The 19706-nt window shown below is 37.7% G+C and overlaps 1 protein-coding gene across 3 annotated transcripts in view; it reads left to right on the top strand.

Moving 5' to 3' along the window:
* Positions 1–19706, top strand: part of LOC117399291 (semaphorin-5A-like) — a 145029-nt gene that overhangs the window by 57269 nt on the left and 68054 nt on the right. For all 3 annotated transcript variants that reach the window (XM_033998380.3, XM_033998379.3, XM_033998381.3), the window contains exons 5-6: positions 11774–11836; positions 13358–13456. In XM_033998380.3, the coding sequence (XP_033854271.1) occupies positions 11774–11836; positions 13358–13456 (162 nt within the window). The remainder of the gene's footprint in view (positions 1–11773; positions 11837–13357; positions 13457–19706) is intronic.

The following is a 19706-nucleotide window of genomic DNA, read 5'->3' as shown; positions in this document are numbered from 1 at the left end:
AAGAAACGCCCAAATTGAATCTTTATACACTATACAGCAGTTCTTTCAAGACAACTTCACATTGATCCACATTTAAAATGTATATGTAAAAGTAAACAGTAAAGAAATGAAAAAAATAAAAAGTACATTTACATGCTGAATACAGTACTGAAAAACATATCCAGCATAGATTGCTTCATATTTTTCGTGCTTTTCTCAATGCACGCTGTTTCAATCTTGTTACCTCCTCACGCCTGTGTGAAGTTTGTGTGAAGATGGCAACGGTTGCAAACGTCACACATGATTCGCACTACAATAGGTTATCTATGAATCAGCATTATCTTCGAATTAGCCTACCAAGGTCTTTGTTTTCACTGAGAGAATAACACTTTCACACTGGAGAAAGTTCAGTGTCAGTCATTACCGAGATCATTTTATCCGGGTAGATTTTGTAAAAGTGATTGTCCTAAGGCTAATTTCCATTGAAAAAAAATGGTTCTTGCTGCTTGGACCGTTAAAAAAGGGGGTTCGTTATAGTGAAGTTAGACGATGTATGTATATATATATATATTGTGATAAAGCTAGGGGTAGAGTCATTAATAGGAGGTATGTGAGGGCAAGTTTGCTGGCAAATTATGACCTCACATTACCGAAAGTAAGATGGCCGACCTGAGGGAAACTTCATTTCCCAGACCACCTCACGGCGGGAAATGATGTCACAGAATTAAGGATGACTCATTAAAAAGGTACAGCACACAACAGGTTTGTGCTGGGGGAGAGTGAGTGGAAAGAAACGTAAGTGCCTGTTAACACCTGTTTGCCTGTGATTACCGACCTTGGATTGTTTGACTACCCGACTTGTTGCCTGAACCTGAACTTTACTGAGAACCCATAACGTGTACCAAAACCTGCCTGTGTTTTGACCAGCCTTTGGATTGTGGAAAATAAATATATCAGGTGTCGTCCTGATTTATACCGTATTACTGTGTTGTGCAGTAATACGGTATAAAGCCACAATATATATATATATATATATATATATATATATATATATATATATATATATATATATATATATATATATACACACACACACAGAGATTGGCATAAAGGGATTTACAGTTGAATCAGCAGAATGGTGCCTTTGTCAACAGTTCCCTTTTTCAAGAAAGCCATTTTTGTAAAGCCTATATGCAGGCTCATCGAATACATGCTGTTAAAAGGGATTTGTTTCCGCTGTGCACAAAAGGGTGACATGACTAGTGACAGACACTTAGCTGCCCGAGTCTTCAAGCAGCAGATTAATTGAAGAACTGAAGACCCACATTCAGTGAGTGCCGGATATGGGACTTGAATCCACAAGCTTCTGCACTGTTGTAAAGCTATAGTTGTGCCATGGCTAATTTTAGATGGTAATTTGATGGTGCAGTAAAATCTTGATGACTGGAAGATCACATGTGAACTGACCTGATGGAAAGCACTGAGATGCATTTGTCTTTAAAGCATGTGGCTGCAAGATTGTAGGACATTTTACAAACTCATTATACCTCGGATAATTTAATTACATGCTGAACACCCAGGCACCGCATGCAAACTAAGCCTAGTAGCTCCAAGATACAAAGCAGTCAAATTAATTATATTCATTTTAACCCCCAGCTAGTTCTAATGAAATACATTTCTGGTATATTTTAGCTGTGCTGCAGAAAATGGAAAATAGAGATAATTATTTAAAAATAGTAATAAAGAGAAAAATCTGTGCTGCAATTCTATAAATTAACTGTTTGAATGTGTTATTAAGGCCCTCATTGCAAAAAGAGCCATTGTTGAAATCATAAGAGCAGAAAAATGATAATGCTTTAGTGTAGTTTAAATGAGTTTAAAGGAATTAAAGCTGGCAGGTGACCTAATGTTAAAGGGTAATACATTCCGCCTTGAAGAAGGCCTAAAGGGTACAAGTTAAATTTACTGAAATTACACCTATAGTATTAGTTCAGTGTTTTGTAAGGGCTTTTAATGTTGAAATGTGAGCATGACTTTGGTATGCAGACATAAAAAAAAAAAAAAAAAAAAAAAAACAAAAAAAACACACAATGGCTAACCACTGGATACCCTACCAAAGGTATTACACATGCTTTTTTTGGTTTAGTTTTTTTCAAGAATGACAAAATAATGAATTGTATCAAAAGCAAATACTTACATTATTTATGTCATTCAACCCGCTCTCATAGAACCAAACCGGTTTCACAACAACTAATGTGTAGCTTCCTTCCTTTCAGACAGTTTCCTATTTAATGCTTAGGACCAACAAAAGCTTGTTTAAAAAGTGATTATAGCTAACAATCTAATTTCAGTAATTTCATAGAAAAACTAAACCTTGGAAATGCTACTCCAAGAAGCCAGACCGGTATACATACTCCAGGAACAATGAAGAAACGTTGGAGACGTCATTGGGTTTTCTGTTCCTCAGGGGGACCAGCCTAAAATCCTGTCTTAAAAGAAATTTGCATTTACTCGTTGCAATTTTAGAAATATTTATCAATTGGAGTGTTTCAACAAGCTAAAAAATATATAAACCATTCAAAATGTCTGCCCTGACCTTGAAATAAAGTGAAATGCTGTTGTCTGCATATTGGTGATTTGCCATGCCATGCATCAGCATCATGGACAGGCACCATCAGACATACAGTATTGCACATCACCTTGCCTATTTAATATCAGATGCTTTTAGAAGTTTAAATTCATGAAAACCGCAAGCACTTACATTGACAATCGAGTATGAAGTGGAAGCACTGCAACAGGTGTCCATGCAGCTTCTAAATATAAGTTTGAAATAAAGGAGATTTAGGAGACACTGAATGGTTCCTCTAAACTAATGTTTCCTCAGTTATCCATATCTGTAATTTGCCTTTCCCTCGCAGTGTTGCTTTCTTTTTTTTAATGTAGTAAGAAGCTGCAAAGCTCTTTTATCCTCAGCCTGCAGCGCATTTGTTCAGAGGTGTGTTGAATCAGGTATATCAGGGGCGTTATGGCGAAAGTGCAGCCACTTCTCATTCTGAAAAGGGCTTGTACCCGGGTCTCCTGAAGCTGCTGTGAGTGAGAGTGGATGGCTGGCCTGTGCTGTCCGGGTGAAACGCAGAGGGACTTCTCCTTTACATGCACCTTTCCTCTTCTGAGACAAGGATTTAGGGTTTTGAAAAGGAGTATAAAAGAAATTGAAACCAGTTGAAAATCTTTGGAGCTACCATCGGTCAATGAATGCAGTAACACCTACCCCGGACCTTTCAACCCTGAGCAGTTAAATTGCCTATTGTGCCTGTTATTATAAAATGGATCTAGGTTATTGCTGTTAATGATTTTGAGATTGACTGTAATAGTGTTCCGTTAATTTTAGTACAGAGAGGCTTATGATTGCTCTTTGTTATCTCTGTTTCTTTTTTTCTTTTGAACTTCTAATGTGATGCCATTTATGTCATTCACATTTTTATAACTGACAATTCTTAAACTGTGAAACATCTTCAGGTTGTATCTGCATATTGAAACCAAGAACACTGTGAAGAGCAAGAACATTTACAACATTTATAAAACAGTCATTCAAAGACAATAGCTAATACAATGTATACATTACATTTAGAAAAATAAGAGATGTATTGAGATACACTTACTGTATACACCTACAGTATCTCTCTCTCTCTCTCTCTCTCTCTCTCTCTCTCTCTCTCTCTCTATCCATTTAACCTTTATTTGTAAATTCCTATATCTTTTTGTATTTTCCTTTATTTATATTTATTTTGTATATATTGTATATATATGTTTTGCATTTTTATTGCCTGTGATTTATATACTTAATAATAATCTATCTATCTATCTATCTATCTATCTATCTATGCAGGTGTGTGTGGGGGTGTAAAATATATATTGCATATTGAATGCATTGGTGCAGTTTTATGTTTGACTTGGATATGGATACTACAGTACTTACCCCAGACAGTACTCAATAATTAGTTGAGAAAAACACCAGTCACAGAACAAGAACAGAAATGTACATACTCATTTTCCAAAACATGCGTTTTCTCCCGGCAGGTTTTTTGCTGAGAAAGCTTGTCTATATTTGTTTATGCTTTGTTGAGCTCTGGCAAGTTGATTCTTTGTCAGGCTGTATTTATTATGACCAATGTAGATGTTGACAAGCGGATCACCTAATGAAGTGTTTAACTTTGTGGTACTGCAGTCAACAACATAGCTTTATTGATTGATTGGCTTGTAACACTTTCAAATAAGATTGTATTTTTTTCTTAGTATTATATACCTTTTTGTCTTTTTACTATAAGTTAAATAACAGGGATAGTTTGGATGCTCCATTGAGGATGGTTTCAGGGATATAGTGCCGCCACCTGTACATCTATCTATCCATTCTTATGTATGCCACACTTACGTTTTTCGTTTATCCAATTGTGATGAAAACAATATGCTATTGAGAGAGGGTTATTAAACTCCCCACCCCCCCTCCTTATAAGACATTTCTTTTTAACAATTCAAACTTCAGTACTTTTTTTCAGTATTTTTTTGGTGGAGAGATTCTAGAAAATGATAGGTATTACTAAGAACTGGAGTAGAAAATGTGCTTGGCTTTTTCAGAGGGTGGAGTTAGATGATTTCCTTGTCACAAGAGTCTCTGCTTTCTGAGGGCCATTATTATTATTATTATTATTATTATTATTATTATTATTATTATTATTATTATTTGTGAAAAACAATGTTCCTATAATCTTTGTGGTGGTGTGAGACACCTTATAATAAGATAAGATGGTGGCGCGAGACTCATGTATAACAAAATTACCAGTGTAGAATAAGGCTGATCATAAAACAAACAACAATGGGCTCTAGATTTAAAGTTTCATCTGCAGAAGATGGAGAAATTTGTTGCCCGATTCCAGCCTTGCTGAAGCACCCCCAGATCATCACCGATCCTCCACCACATTTCACAGTGGGTGCGAGACAATGTGGCTTGTAGGCCTCTCCAGGTCTCCGTCTAACCATTAGATGACCAGGTGTTGGGCAAAGCTGAAAATTGGACTCATCTGGGGGTGCTTCAGCAAGGCTGGAATCGGGCAGATTTGTCTTTGTGAAGGACGCATGAATCAAGCCAAGTACAAGGTTGTCCTGGAAGAAAACTTGCTTCCTTCTGCTCTGACAATGTTCCCCAACTCTGAGGATTGGTTTTTCCAGCAGGACAATGCTCCATGCCACACAGCCAGGTCAATCAAGGTGTGGATGGAGGACCACCAGATCAAGACCCTGTCATGGCCAGCCCAATCTCCAGACCTGAACCCCATTAAAAACCTCTGGAATGTGATCAAGAGGAAAATGGATGGTCACAAGCCATCAAACAAAGCCGAGCTGCTTGAATTTTTGCGCCAGGAGTGGCATAAAGTCACCCAACATCAATGTGAAAGACTGGTGGAGAGCATGCCAAGACGCATGAAAGCTGTGCTTGAAAATCAGGGTTATTCCACCAAATATTGATTTCTGAACTCTTCCTAAGTTAAAACATTAGTATTGTGTTGTTTATAAATGAATATGAACTTATTTTCTTTGCATTATTCGAGGTCTGACAACACTGCATCTTTTTTGTTATTTTGACCAGTTGTCATTTTCTGCAAATAAATGCTCTAAATGACAATATTTTTATTTGGAATTTGGGAGAAATGTTGTCAGTAGTTTATAGAATAAAACAAAAATGTTCATTTTACCCAAACACATACCTATAAATAGTAAAACCAGAGAAACTGATAACAGGTTGTCTCTCTTCCTCTCTTTGGTGCTTACACTCTTGTGTAGCAGGCTCTGTAGGCTGAGACCTATGGCTTGGGGTGACAGAGACAAAATGAAGTGGCAGCTATCCAGCCAAGCTTTGTGCTGTGTGCATAGCTCCAATCCTCCCCTGGACCCTAGCAGTGGGAGGGAGTCCTTTAATATCACGCTGACAACAGGCTGAATTATGCTTCAGAAATAGAGCTTACTGCTCATTCCTCTGAAAATCACCCTAAATTCCAGCTCCGCACAGCTGTTTCCCCAGGAATGTTAGACATTTGGCTGCAGTAATACATGTGCTACCAGTGGGTTTGTTTGGGAAGAGAGCTATTTCTTATTTCTGACAGCTTGCTAGGGGCTACTGTTACCCAGCATAGTTATCAGCTTGGCAAGATATTAATTCATCCATTTATATGTATTTTTTAATTTTCTATCCAAGACACAAACATCTTTTACAAAGTGCCGTGGGGCTGGAAGCAGTACTATGTGTGGTCCAGTGGTTAAAGAACAGGGGTTGTAACCAGGAGGTCCCTGGTTCAAATCCCACCTCAGCCACTGACTCATTGTCTGACCCTGAGCAAGTCACTTCACCTCCTTGTGCCCCGTCTTTTGGGTGAGACGTAGTTGGAAGTGACTCTGCAGCTGATGCATAGTTCACACACCCTAGTCTCTGTAAGTCGCCTTGGATAAAGGTGTCTGCTAAATAAACAAATAATAATAATAATAATAATAATAATAATATCTTCTTGTATGCTAAATACATTTCTATACATATTCAGTCTACAGATAATAACATTGTGGATATGCTGTCAAAGATGAGCTTATTGTCAGCACTGGTTGCTTATTATTATGACAGATCTTTTTTTTCATATGGTTTTGTGGGGCACGCCACAAAGGCATCACATTCACTGTTCTTAAACATTTCTAAATATTATAATTTATATATTTATATTAACAGTATGTACTGTATATATTAGCCATGACACCAGTAACTGATTACATAATGTTTAACTAATATTAATTATACAACTAATCCATAATAAATGGTAATCCATGATAAAAGGTAATGTAAGTAATAAAATTAGAAAGTGTTTGTGTTTCATGCTTAGTTTTGTCTAGTTGTATAACTAGGGCCTGAATTAAATCAAATTTTATGGCGTTGCCATAGCTATACTTCTTTATAATGGCTATGGCGGTGCCATAGTTTTGATTTAATCCAGACCTAGGTTTCTTTTTGGTATTATTGAATATTAATTACTCATTTATCATTAAACATTTGTGGCACCAAAAACTTGCTTTTTGCATTGGCCTGCATCCAGATATTGTTTCGTTCAAGCTGTTATTATTATTATTATTTATTTCTTAGCAGACGCCCTTATCCAGGGCGACTTACAATTGTTACACAAGATATCACATTATTATTTTTTTTAAATACAATTACCCATTTATACAGTTGGGTTTTTACTGGCGCAATCTAGGTAAAGTACCTTGCTCAAGGGTACAGCAGCAGTGTCCCCCACTGGGGATTGAACCCATGACCCTCCAGTCAAGATTCCAGAGCCCTAACCACTACTCCACACTGCTGACCTCGGCTTATTTGTTGTTGTTGAATGAAGATGGATACATCATTGTTTTCTGGAGGAGCACAGTCTAAATTATTATTTAATATGTCATTGTGAAACTTCTATAGATTAATATTCATTATTCAGTGATTTGAATTTTCAATCTGTTTCTATTACCAGGCTTTGGAAATAATGTAAGTGTTCTGCTGACAGCTGATTACCTCAAGTTAATTGTTTCATTTTGCTGCAGTGTAATTGCAAAAAAAAAAAAAAAAAGGCTTTCTAAGTCCACAGTATTTTTGATGAATATTTGGTAATTTAATTGAATTAAATAACTCTGTTTGATTTGAATATGATATCAAGATAGGCAGTCACATGTTTAATGACATTGAGTAGGATATATATGTTTTTATACTAATATTCCCCTCACCACTACCACCAAATGGGCTAGTATGTGAGTTTTTGTGTTTTTATGGTAAAACCTTGCTTTAAGGTCATCACTGTATAATGACCTCCACCTTCATAATGTTCTTTTTTAACTACAGGGGACAGTTTTGTTCTTATTAATAAAAAGAATCAATTTACAGTGTATTGCTGATGTTTTAAGAAATGTATAAAGCTGATATCTTGCATTCTTGTCAAGCGCTTTGTGATGGTGGTTCACTATGAAAGGCGCTATATAAAATAAAGATTGATTGATTGATTGATTGATATACTGTATATCATTCAGAAGGAGCTTGTGAGAAGAAAAAGTAAAGAGTCATTTATCAAAAACATTATCTACAGCTCTGTGCTTTGTAATTTTATTTGTAATGTATTATCTCAATTGGCCTGTATTCAGTAGGCTTTCTAAACATGATAATACAGTACCTGTACCTGCCATGTATGTTTTGCTTACATTTTGAGGATTTTTTTTTTGGACTCAGTAAAGCTTAGTGAATCTGGGACATCAGTTGAAATGCTGAAAAAGGTGATGAGTTACAAGCGTACAGTTTGTTAATCGTGCAATCTGTATTGGAACATACAGAGGCTAAATTCCTGCAGAAGCTTCCCTGTAGATACAAACTTCTATGGCTTTATCTTTAGACAGCTCTGTAAGTCCTCCATAGAATGAAATAAGGCCTCTCTCCCAGTAACAAAATGGCACATCAAATAAGGCGATGGTAAGCTGTGCTTTCCAGGGACTGTGTTGTAAAAATAAGAACACCTACGGACGAGAGGTGACCATTCGGCACATCAATCATACCTACATATCTGTTATTATGTCCATGTCTGGTATACTGTATCTGATACGGCTTTTTATATGTCCCAGCTATTCCACAAATCCACCCACAAGCCACATTTCTTGTTTTCACCCACCTGCATTGACAATGACTGCATAGTTGTTAGAATGAAATGGCATTTGCTTTTCTCTTTAGGAATGGATTCCATTAATTCTTTGCTCATTTCATGAGTGGGCAGTCTGGCATTTTTGAAAGTGGTAGAAAGAAAATATATAAACAGTTCTTTTTTACACACAAAAGATACATGTGCAAGCAAAAGATAACAGCCAATGTTGCCGTATGCCTATATTTATGTACTCTGTTGACAAAGAGCCCCAGTGTTTAGTTGGGAGAGAATAAACGTCTGTACTGCAATTCACCTCCTGGAGATGCCTTTGTTTTTTTCATCAAGGCTAGTCTTCGTTGGCATGTTTTGCTCACTGACACCTGGGCAGTTTGTATTTTATGGCACATCTTCCAGAGACCTCTGGCCTTGACATTGTTTGTGTGATTTGGAGTTTTTGTCTCCACCACAACTCTGCATAGATAAGACAGACCAGTGTCAGGCACTGAGCCCAAACCCACGGTTCCTGCATCTTTTATTGAAGATTATGCAATTTGTTTAGGTAGGACTTTTTTGGATGTTTTGGAAATTTACTATAGATACTTCTGGTATCTTAAAACAACGAAAAACAACGTTTGAACAAATGGCTGGTGTTGTTTTTCCAATCAAGTTAAGTTCATCTGCATCATCTGTTCATCTTGCTTCAGTGCAGTTGTGAAAACCAATACAGACTATTGGAATGTAGATGGCTGACCTGAGTTAGCGGTTAGCTTTCAAGGTTGACTCAGCCTAAATTATCTTCTAAAATTAAATAGGATGTCTGCTTTGGGAGATATGGTGAAATCCATTTGAAGGCATGCATGTTTTTGCTTTTTAAGATTTACATTTTTATTTGATTTTGGCCTGGACCAAATCAAAACTTTGACCCACCCGCTAAGTGCAAATTACAGACCCAGTATTAATGGCGGGTTCCTTTTGGGGTAGAAGAAATAACCTTCTAACGCCATCTGTACCAGGTTTGTAATTTGCAATTAGCGGGTGGGTCAAAGTTTTGATTTGGCCCAGGCCTTTGTCTCAAAAAATGGTTCACATTGCACATTTGTAAAAACACCTTTGTAAACCATTTCTTAAATGAATAGATCTCAGATCCTGGGGTCTATTTTAATTAATTAATTACGTCTGGGGAAGAGCACCAGTAGGATTTATATAACTTTAAAAGATGGCAGGATCTTCTCACGTTTAGATCTCTAAGTAGACCTCTCTGCTTCCGTAACGCTTCTAACATTGATTATTTACTGCTGAGGACAGGGAAGCTTCGATACATTTCCACCAAGGAATGTAAATATGACCAAACAGTGACAATCAAATTGTCAATAGGACTGCATCTTCCTCAAATGCGCTCCTCAATTTTACAGTCACACTGCCTGCCGTCTCTTCCCCCCTCCTCAGATTTCTCAATCCTATGGTTTGCCAATGGTATTCATTTCATGATGAAAAATGCAACGAGTAACAGGATTTGCTGCAATATCAGTTAACATTCATTCTCAATCCATTGGGAGGGTATTTTTTCCATACAATAAGGAGAGAATGAATAAATACACTGCATAAATATTAACTTTTTTCTGCTCATGGACAGCAAACATTTTATAAAAGATGCTGTCTGACCTTGAATGCAGAACTGTGAAGATGTATTGGAAGAAGAATTTCAATGACTTATACATCTCTGTTTACTGGGGAAAATGTAGAAAGCTGATGCCCATATATACCCATAGGTGTACTGTACCACTAAGGTCTAAGCACTTCACTTCACTGTTGAAGTCAGAGATATGGTAGGAAAAGTATACTTTAAATGTACTATTGCCATACAGTGTACATATTTGGTCCATTCTAAGGCTTACCTGTTCCATTTGGTTGTAAATGTAGGCTTTATATCTATTTCTCAATGGATGTTAATCCTATCTTAACAGGCAATCTGTAGCAAATATTAACACCAATGTCCTTTAACTACTTTAACTGCTATGATTTTTCAAAAAATGAAAATGATTTGAAAATAAAGCTTACGGTATAGGAGATGATTATTGCACTGATGCACTTGCTGCACATTTAAAAATAAAACACTGTAAGAGATCACTTCTCTGAATTACAAAATGTGACCTTTGACATTTTACAAATAATATAAGAAGAAATTTGTTGGTGAGCCATGTTGATTTACTTGATTTCACAATTCTATTGAAGTGACAGTTCTTAAAATAAAGTGTTATGTTTTGTTTTTTTTAAATCATAAAAAAGCATCCAAAGGCATCATTGATTTCTTTATTCACACTCAACAGACAACGGCAATTGTCTGCTTTTGACCCCTAGAATCTTACAATCAATCAATAATATTCTTTCATTAGCTGCCTCGAATCGCTAGGCAGAATGAACAGAGAAGTAGAAATTGCATCCAGTATTTTAAAAAAAGATAATGCTTGTCAAGCTCCCCATAAAAAAGAAGCAGGCAGTTTCCTAAAGTCAACTTTTTAATGTTAACTCATTTTAGTTGTCTTGATATTGTCTCTGTTGTTTGTTCATTTTTTTTAAAGAAAAGATTTTATAAAAAACAGATTTTATGTTTTGATAAATAAAAAAAAGTTGAGTGTGGATGAAACCATTCTTGACTGTAAAGAAACTAACAACACTTTAGAACACAGTTTCATGAATAAGTTATTTAATCCATCACAAAAGTGTTTTTTATATAGTAACTCAAGAGTTATATAGAGGATATAGAATGGTCTTCTGTTTGATATTACTGTTACCACCACAAGCTAGGAAAGGCTTATACTAACAAGTACCCAGCTTTCTGTAGCTTCATTATTTCCTGTGTCCATGTTTTGGCTGTTTACTTGTTACTCCACATGGGTTTCCATATCCAGTTAAAGGTAATGTCACTGCTTGCCATTTTTAGCATTTTTTTTTGTTCAGTGGGCATTAGAGGTATTTGCAAAAATAAGAGATTTTTGTTTTTTTAAGTTTTTGAAATGTAACGTCCTGAACTAGATTAAATGCCTGCTGTACAATTACATCCATCTCATGCAATTAGTTTCTTTCTCTTTCAGGAGGAGGAATGGGAGTGTGACGAGTTTACTAAAAGAGCATGTTTCAGTAAAGGCAAATCAGAGGTAGGTGTGAATACATCCACCAGAGACGGGTGGTCACAGGTTCACATCCTGAATGTGTCAGCTTCAGAAAATACACAAAAACGTATTGTCTTCTTTCTATTCCTTAAAGATATTATCTTCAAGTATTGCTCATCATTGTTAGACGTCTTATTGGGTCTTACAGTCCTGGGTATGTCAATTACAGATGATTTTTCACTGTACTTGATGATTGTGCTTCGGATACCACACCTTGAAAATCGAGTGATGCACGCTATTTCACTCAGTGTTTTTCCTTTTTATGCAAGTCAAGGTTGTTATAATAGTAGAAAACACCCATTTTGAATACTATTTGTGAAGCACTGACAATCTTGTGGTTATCTACTTTGCAAGGTAATGGTCAAGATCTATAGTTGTTTAAACATTTTTTGAAGTGTTCTCAGAAGGAGGCTTTTTATTTTCACACAAGATAACCCTAATGAGATGCCTCACTGTGCTCACACTGGGGGTCATTCTTGTACCCTACTTTATTTTACAGTTGGTGGCAGGCAATACTGTATTTGATAAAGTAATTGTATCTAACAAAATAATTCCACAAATCGTACCTGTGCATTCCATTACATAGGTCTCAAATGTGCAGTTTTGAAAGAAACATGTATTTTCATTTTCAGACATGATATCTGGGACAACTTTAGATAAGAGAAAGTTCTCAGTTTCTATGCCTTGTTCTCGGGATATCTGTTACACTTGCATTCCTTGGTCATTCCATCTCAGGAGTGTCTTCTGTGTCCAAGCTTGTTTCTGTCTAAAGCATGTCAATCAATAGGAGAAGCAGCTGGTCAATGACAGGGGTAAAAACGACCAAGGAAGTGCAACACTGTAACGTGTGTTTTACAAAACTGGACATTTGAGATCTATATAGAGAATGGACGTGCACAACAGGTAAGATTAATGGTAATATTTTGTAAGCTACAAACATTTAAAATGAATCATATCCCAAAGTCACTTTGTGATTTAGAGGAATAAGATGAACTACTATTTCTAGTCAGGATTTAGTGGCTCCTGTACAGTGGTGGTTATGAATATTGCCTCACCTTACATCTTTTCAGCCACGCTTAACACATTTTATCATAAATATATGTGTGCATTGGACTGTCAAAATATTTACTGTCTATAAAGTACTGAATGCATAATGGTGAGAATTTAAAAAAAAAAGATCTCCATACAATGGATTTGCTTTAGGATGCACTGGATACAGTATGATAATCAAACTAAATAATTATTTAATTATTTTAAAAATGCCACTTCTTGATTTAGGGATTATTGGTGTGTCCTCCCATTGCCTTAATCACTTCTTGGAACTGTCTTTTTTTGGCACAGAGGCAATATGGGCTTAAGTTTGTTTATTTACAGTGCACTGCGCCATATTGAAATATGTATCCTGGAGCTTTTTTCTTAATTAATAGGCAGTTCTGTAATTGTATTTCTTGTTTCTTAGCTGAGCCACAGCAGGAATGTAACATTATATTTCTTGTATCTTTGCAGGAAGAATGCCAGAACTACATCCGTGTTCTTCTTGTAAACGGAGACAGGCTCTTTACCTGTGGAACCAATGCATTTACTCCCATTTGCACCAATCGCACGGTACTGAAAATCCATTTGCCTTACGCTTGTCTCCTCTGGAACAAGGCATAGAAGCCATTAGCAGTGCAGTGTGTCTAGCCTTGTTTCACCTACTGAAATGAAAAAAAAGCTTATGTTAAGACCTATACAATGAATAACTTGTTAAATAACATAGTTACAGACCTGACTAATTGTTGAATGCGAGGATTACTACTGAATGCTGAGTCATCTGTGTAGGAACCAATGATCATTTTTTTAAATTTTATTTTTCTACAAAAGTAATCTGGGGTACTTACCGGCACTGCTATGTGGGGTTCAATAACGTTTAGAATTTAGATTGTGCTTTTAAATCACTCCATATTGCTTGGTTTCTAGCAGCATACATTTTATCTTCTTATACCATTGCAACCGGATATCACAAGCAAATCATTACTAAGTCTTTAAAAGTGTCTGCCATAATTTTAGAGGAAAAGTTATCACTCTGTATATGTACAATGTACAGTGAGACCAGGATGAGCATTTCGTTTCTTATATCTGGCATAATTACACATACAAAGGCCTACAACCTATGAAACTGTACGGTTTATATTGTTAGATATCAAAATGCATGTAGACAGATCACAGGCCAATTTGTAAACTTTCCTTTCCAGCTTAAACTATGCACTAGTATCTGTGCTCTGTCAGACTCCTGAACAACCACAGAAGCCCAGTCTGATTAAAATGAAGAGGAGTAAAAGTCTGTCTTCATCACTGTAGAAAAGATCATTGCGATTTGTGGAAAGCTATCATGCATGGATCGATTTGGTCAAATTAGATTAATAAAATGCAAGAGTATAGATCATGTGCAGTGGCCCTAAAAACTACAAAAACTGAATAAAACTGAACCCTTTCTTCACAGCCTGCCTTCAGTGACTGCGGAAGTATTATTAATGTAAATAATTTATACTGATGAGAATCTAGTTTGCAGGGGTGATCTGTTGGCAGCAAGAGCAACATCAGCATTAAGTAAAAAGCAAGACAGAATACAAACAGCCTTAATAAAGGAAAAAGAAATAATGAGGTCGTCTCTACCTTGATACAGAGGGTAATAAAACAGGCCTTTTTATAAAAAAAGGACCTTCCACACAGTGTGTGATTGGATGCCTCGCACAAGTATAACTGCTTGGGATGCTGTGATAGAGAGTGCTGCAGGGGTGACGTCAGACCAGAAACAGAAACCAAAACACTACTGGCGGGTAAAAACCAAGATGCTACGGCGCGCAATGCTTATTAAGTAATAAACAAAATATTTAAACAAAATAAAACTCAAACAAAAAGGCACGTTGGCCAAACAAACAAACAATAAACAGTAACGAGTAGTACGCTGGTTGCAAAACCAGCATATGTAGCAATAGCAATTGTGTCTCCTGTCTCCTGTCTCCCATCTCCACTCTCGTTCTCCACTCCGAACACACTTTTCACGAACAAGAAAAGCTGCAGACTTTTTACATTACGGCCGAGGGGTTAACTGGCTAGTAATTATATCTTATTACCCCTTGGCCATAGTCTGCACGAGTTTAATAAGGATGCGTGACTGTCAGCTAGTTAATTAATCAGTAGCTGATCGGTCACACATCCTCACAAGGTTTTTACAAATAATAACAAACGATAACAGACAATGGTGGCGACTTTGTCTGTACCGCAAATACACAAAAATAAGGCTTTTCGTCGGTCATATTTACATAAATAATAATAATAATAATAATAATAATAATAATAATAATACTAATAATAATAATAATAATAATAATAATAATAATAATAACAGCGCACATATATATACATGGAGGCGGGATACTCCACCACAGATGCCAAAAAGAAACTTGTTTTTGAAAGGTAACATATTGACAGCACCAAGGAGTCCCAAGTACAATCCAAACTGCAGGTTCAATGCATTACATCACATTACACTTCCTTTGCACACAAGGGGGTTAAGAGGAAGCTTTCAGTATCTATGCCTGTAAAAATATACATGCCCGTCCCCGAAAAGTTATCAGTTTTTTGTGGTAGCATTATTAAAAAGTGGACAATGGGCATATGCTAACTGGGTATTGAGCAATAGACATTAAAAGTCATTTTTAGATTACCAAACAGCTACCAGATGCAAAAATATAATTCCTTATTAACCGTGACTGGAATTATCACCCAAAAAACTAATGACAAACCCTGGCCTCCTGAATCAGCTGTTAAAGTTACAACAGTTGATTCATTGTTTTAAGTCACCTATAATGTTTCAGCAAGACTACTGGATTTGACAAAATGAAGGCTGTCAGGTTTGAGGTGGCAAACAAAAGACTACCATCTGGCTGTCACTGGGTGCAGTGCTAGGCTTGACTGGAGTTGAGGGATTAGTATCTTGTGCTAGAAACAAAATTACACAGAAAAAGTACAATAAAGCTGGCTAGAGCCAGCTGACTTGTAACCTTTCAAACACTATAGAGCTGCCTTTTCCCTTCGACTTTATTATCTTATACCAGGCAAATGCTATTCCTTCATTCCTTCAAAGCAAGGTTACCCTCATGAAAAAGGATTCAGTATTGGTATGACACTACAGTCAAAGCGTGCTTAAAGGCCACCTTAATACAAAGGCTATTTGGGACTGTTAATATTTTATAATACTGTAAAAACAAAAATATATACATTTTTTATAACAATAATTTACAAATATAAAATGGTGCTTAATGGTGCACAATTGCAAGTAAAACATTTTCTTTCTACAATTCATTACCGTCAGTACCATTTTTACCAATTATTGTTGTTGAAGCAATCATTTTGAGATGTATTTTAAGCCTGGCAAAAATAGGAATATTGGTACAGCAACAAGCCTCAATCGCTGACTACTTCATTACTTGGTTATTTGATTAATTACCTAGATGCTGATCTCCCATGTGCAATAAAACATTAATTTAGTTGGAGGAAGTCAATTTTTTTTCTTTTTCATGTAAGTATTTTCCCTTTCCTGCATTTATCATTACCTGATTAGTCTTTGAGAAACTGTAGAACGGAAAATGTGATTTATCAGTGAAAAGATCAATCATTTAAAGTGAAATAATTAAAACAACTTTTCAAAGTTGTCATGTGATATATAAAAATGATGTACTGTATATAGGGTTCTGAGGAGCTGATGTTCCGTGAAGACATTTCAGCTCTGTTTTAGACCAGAAATTAGTTAACATTGTTTCTGATAACATGCAGCACAAGCTGAAGCCGTGTGGCTATCCACAATGCAGGATGAGACTACATATGTATAATTTATGTGTATATAAGGAAAATACGTTTGAATAAACAGTCTTACACTGTAAACATCCTACTATATAAACACTACAGCTGAATTGTATATCTGACATACATATCTTTGACAGTGTTGAAACGTTTTGGACAAATTCTAGATGTTTATTACTTGGAAAACATGTAAAAACTAAAATATAAACATCCCTAGTCTACTCCCAGTACAAACAGTCAGGTGATGGTAATGGTATTGTAATGCACACCAAAGCACACAAGCGACCAAACCCATTGAGTCACGATAAACATAGCGGTAACTTTACCCCTACCTATGTTTAAGTATAGACATCATTTTGTGAGGTTTTTTGCCAGATAGACTTTGGGTAGAATAATACTTTACTGCATAAGGAGTCCAGTTCATTCACCAAAGAGGCCTTGATTTATTTTCATCACACATTCCGTTACTCCCTCCTCACATTCTGTTACATAAGCTATAGATAGTTAAATACAGCAACCTGCTGGAAAGTACAGTACATTTACAGAGATTACCTTCTGTTTTTGCCCATCAGTCTTTCAAAAGAGTGCGTGCGTGCGTATGCGTGTGCACGTGTACAATTTTATGTCTGGCCAGCTAGTTGTGCCACCTTTCTAGCTGCTACCGTAGGTGCACACTGGGTGTAAGTCACCTGGTGAGTCGGTACAGCCAGCAGCTGCCAACGCCAAATCCTGGGCGGCGGTTATCTATCCCGGAAAACTCTGTATCTGAGTTTGGGGTTGTGGAACCCTTGGTAGGGGAAATACCATCAAAAGGCCTTTCAGGCCACCCACTGCATCCAGTACCATCTCCAGCTGTCTTGACTATGTCTTGCCTCTGGATACAGATGGATCTGGACGAGAGAGTGAGGTCGACTTTCCCTCACTTAAATCCAATTCAACGTGAATCATAACACCACTACCAGCATCATTAAGATTCTACCGTTCAAAGTCCTGTGGTGATGGGTGAACGACGAAGTAGCAGGTGTGGATACACTGGGAGCTGTAGCCGTGGACCCACACACAGGCGGCTCGGGCTATAGGGTCGTTTTTCACTGGATTGAAGCAGCAGTGGAATTCAGCTGCCCCCTGAGCGTCTGAGCAGCCCTATTTAGGATCGCACTGCTCACCTCCTTAGTATGAGGAAGGGGCTAGAAAAGGTGCCCTAAACATTGTCTGCTTCGCATTACCCTGGCCAGCCTACCGCAGCTGTCGGGGATCCCACTATCGCAGTCAAACAAAGAAAATAAAGAAAACCAAAGTGACACCACTCACTTTAGGCGCTTGGAATGTGCGCACACTGATGGACACTGCTGGACCAAACAGACCAGAGAGATGCACTGCCCTTGTGGGCAGGGAACTTGCCAGATACAATGTTGACATTGCTGCCCTGAGCGAGCCCCGTCTGGCTGAATTGGGTCAGATTGCAGAAGTTGGAGCAGGTTACACCTTTTTTTGGAGCGGGCGTGGAAAAGAGGAGAGGCGTGACGCTGGTGTTGGGTTTGCTGTAAAATCTCACCTGTTCAACCAACTGTCAAGTCTACCTAAGGGTATAAATGACCGTCTGATGACCTTGAAGCTCCTCCTACCAGGCAAAAATCATGCAACTATCATCAGTGTCTATGCTCCGACCATGACTAACCCTGATGAGGTTAAAGATAAATTCTATGCCGATTTGGAATCCGAAATGGCTGCTGTTCCTAGCAAAGAGAAACTCATCATTCTTGGCGACTTTAACGCCAGAGTTGGTACCGAACACAAGTCATGGAACGGCGTCATAGGTGCACATGGCGTAGGTAAATGCAACAGCAATGGCCTTCTTCTACTAAGGACATGTGCTGAGCACAACCTACTTATTACAAACACGATCTTCCAACTACCAAACCGCAAGAAAACATCATGGATGCACCCAAGGTCCAAACACTGGCAATTGATTGATTATGTCATTGTCAGGAGGAGGGACAGGCAAGATGTCAAAGTGACGAAGACCATGTGTGGTGCAGAATGTTGGACAGATCATTGACTTATCATCTCCAAACTCAACATTCGGATCAAACCTCCCAGGCGTCCACAAGGCAAAAAATCCTCCAAGAGACTCAATATCTCCGTACTAAAACAGGAGAGCGTTCGGCAGCACTTTGCTGCAACTCTTCATAGTTGCTTAGAAGCCCTAAGCCTCAACTCTGAAAATGTAGAGGAAGACTGGACTTCTATGAGAAATCTGATGCACTCTACAGCACTTGAAACACATGGTGCTATCACACGCAAATACCAAGACTGGTTCGACGAAAACGACGATGAGATCCAGGCACTCCTAGATGAGAAACACCGCCTTCACAGAGCTCACTTGAATGACAGCAGCTCAGTGTCTAAGAACACTGCTTTCCTAAACATCCGCAGAGCTGTCCAGTTCAAGCTCAGAGCCATGCAAGATGCATGGCTAAGTCAAAAAGCAGAGGAATGCTGACAGCAACAACACAAAGACATTTTACGATGCACTCAAGTCAGTCTATGGTCCGCAAGCCTCAGGAACTTCACCTCTTCCGAGTGCGGATGGAACTACACTGATTACAGAAAAAGACCAAATCCTTGCAAGATGGGCCGAACACTTCAACAATATTCTTAATCAACCGTCATCGATAAATGATGCAGCTATCAACAGGCTGCCTCAAATAGAGATTAACATATCTCTTGCCAATCCACCCACCCAGGAAGAAACCAAAAAAGCCAGCAGTCTTCTTGCAACTGGGAAAGCTCCAGGACTTGATGCCATACCAGCAGAAATCTACAAGGCTGGAGGGCCAAGTCTGGTTGATAAGCTCACCAAACTCTTCCATGTGGACACATGAAGCTGTCCCTCAGGAGTTTAAGGACGCCTCAATCATCCACCTTTACAAGAGGAAAGGCAATCGTCAAGCATGTGATAATTATAGGGGCATTTCACTGCTGTCAATTGCTGGCAAGATCCTTGCAA

This window comes from Acipenser ruthenus, chromosome 4 (assembly GCF_902713425.1).
Source record: "Acipenser ruthenus chromosome 4, fAciRut3.2 maternal haplotype, whole genome shotgun sequence".
NCBI lineage: Eukaryota > Metazoa > Chordata > Actinopteri > Acipenseriformes > Acipenseridae > Acipenser > Acipenser ruthenus.
The sequence above is the reverse complement of the archived record's forward strand: the minus strand, read 5'-3'. Positions and strand labels throughout refer to the sequence as shown.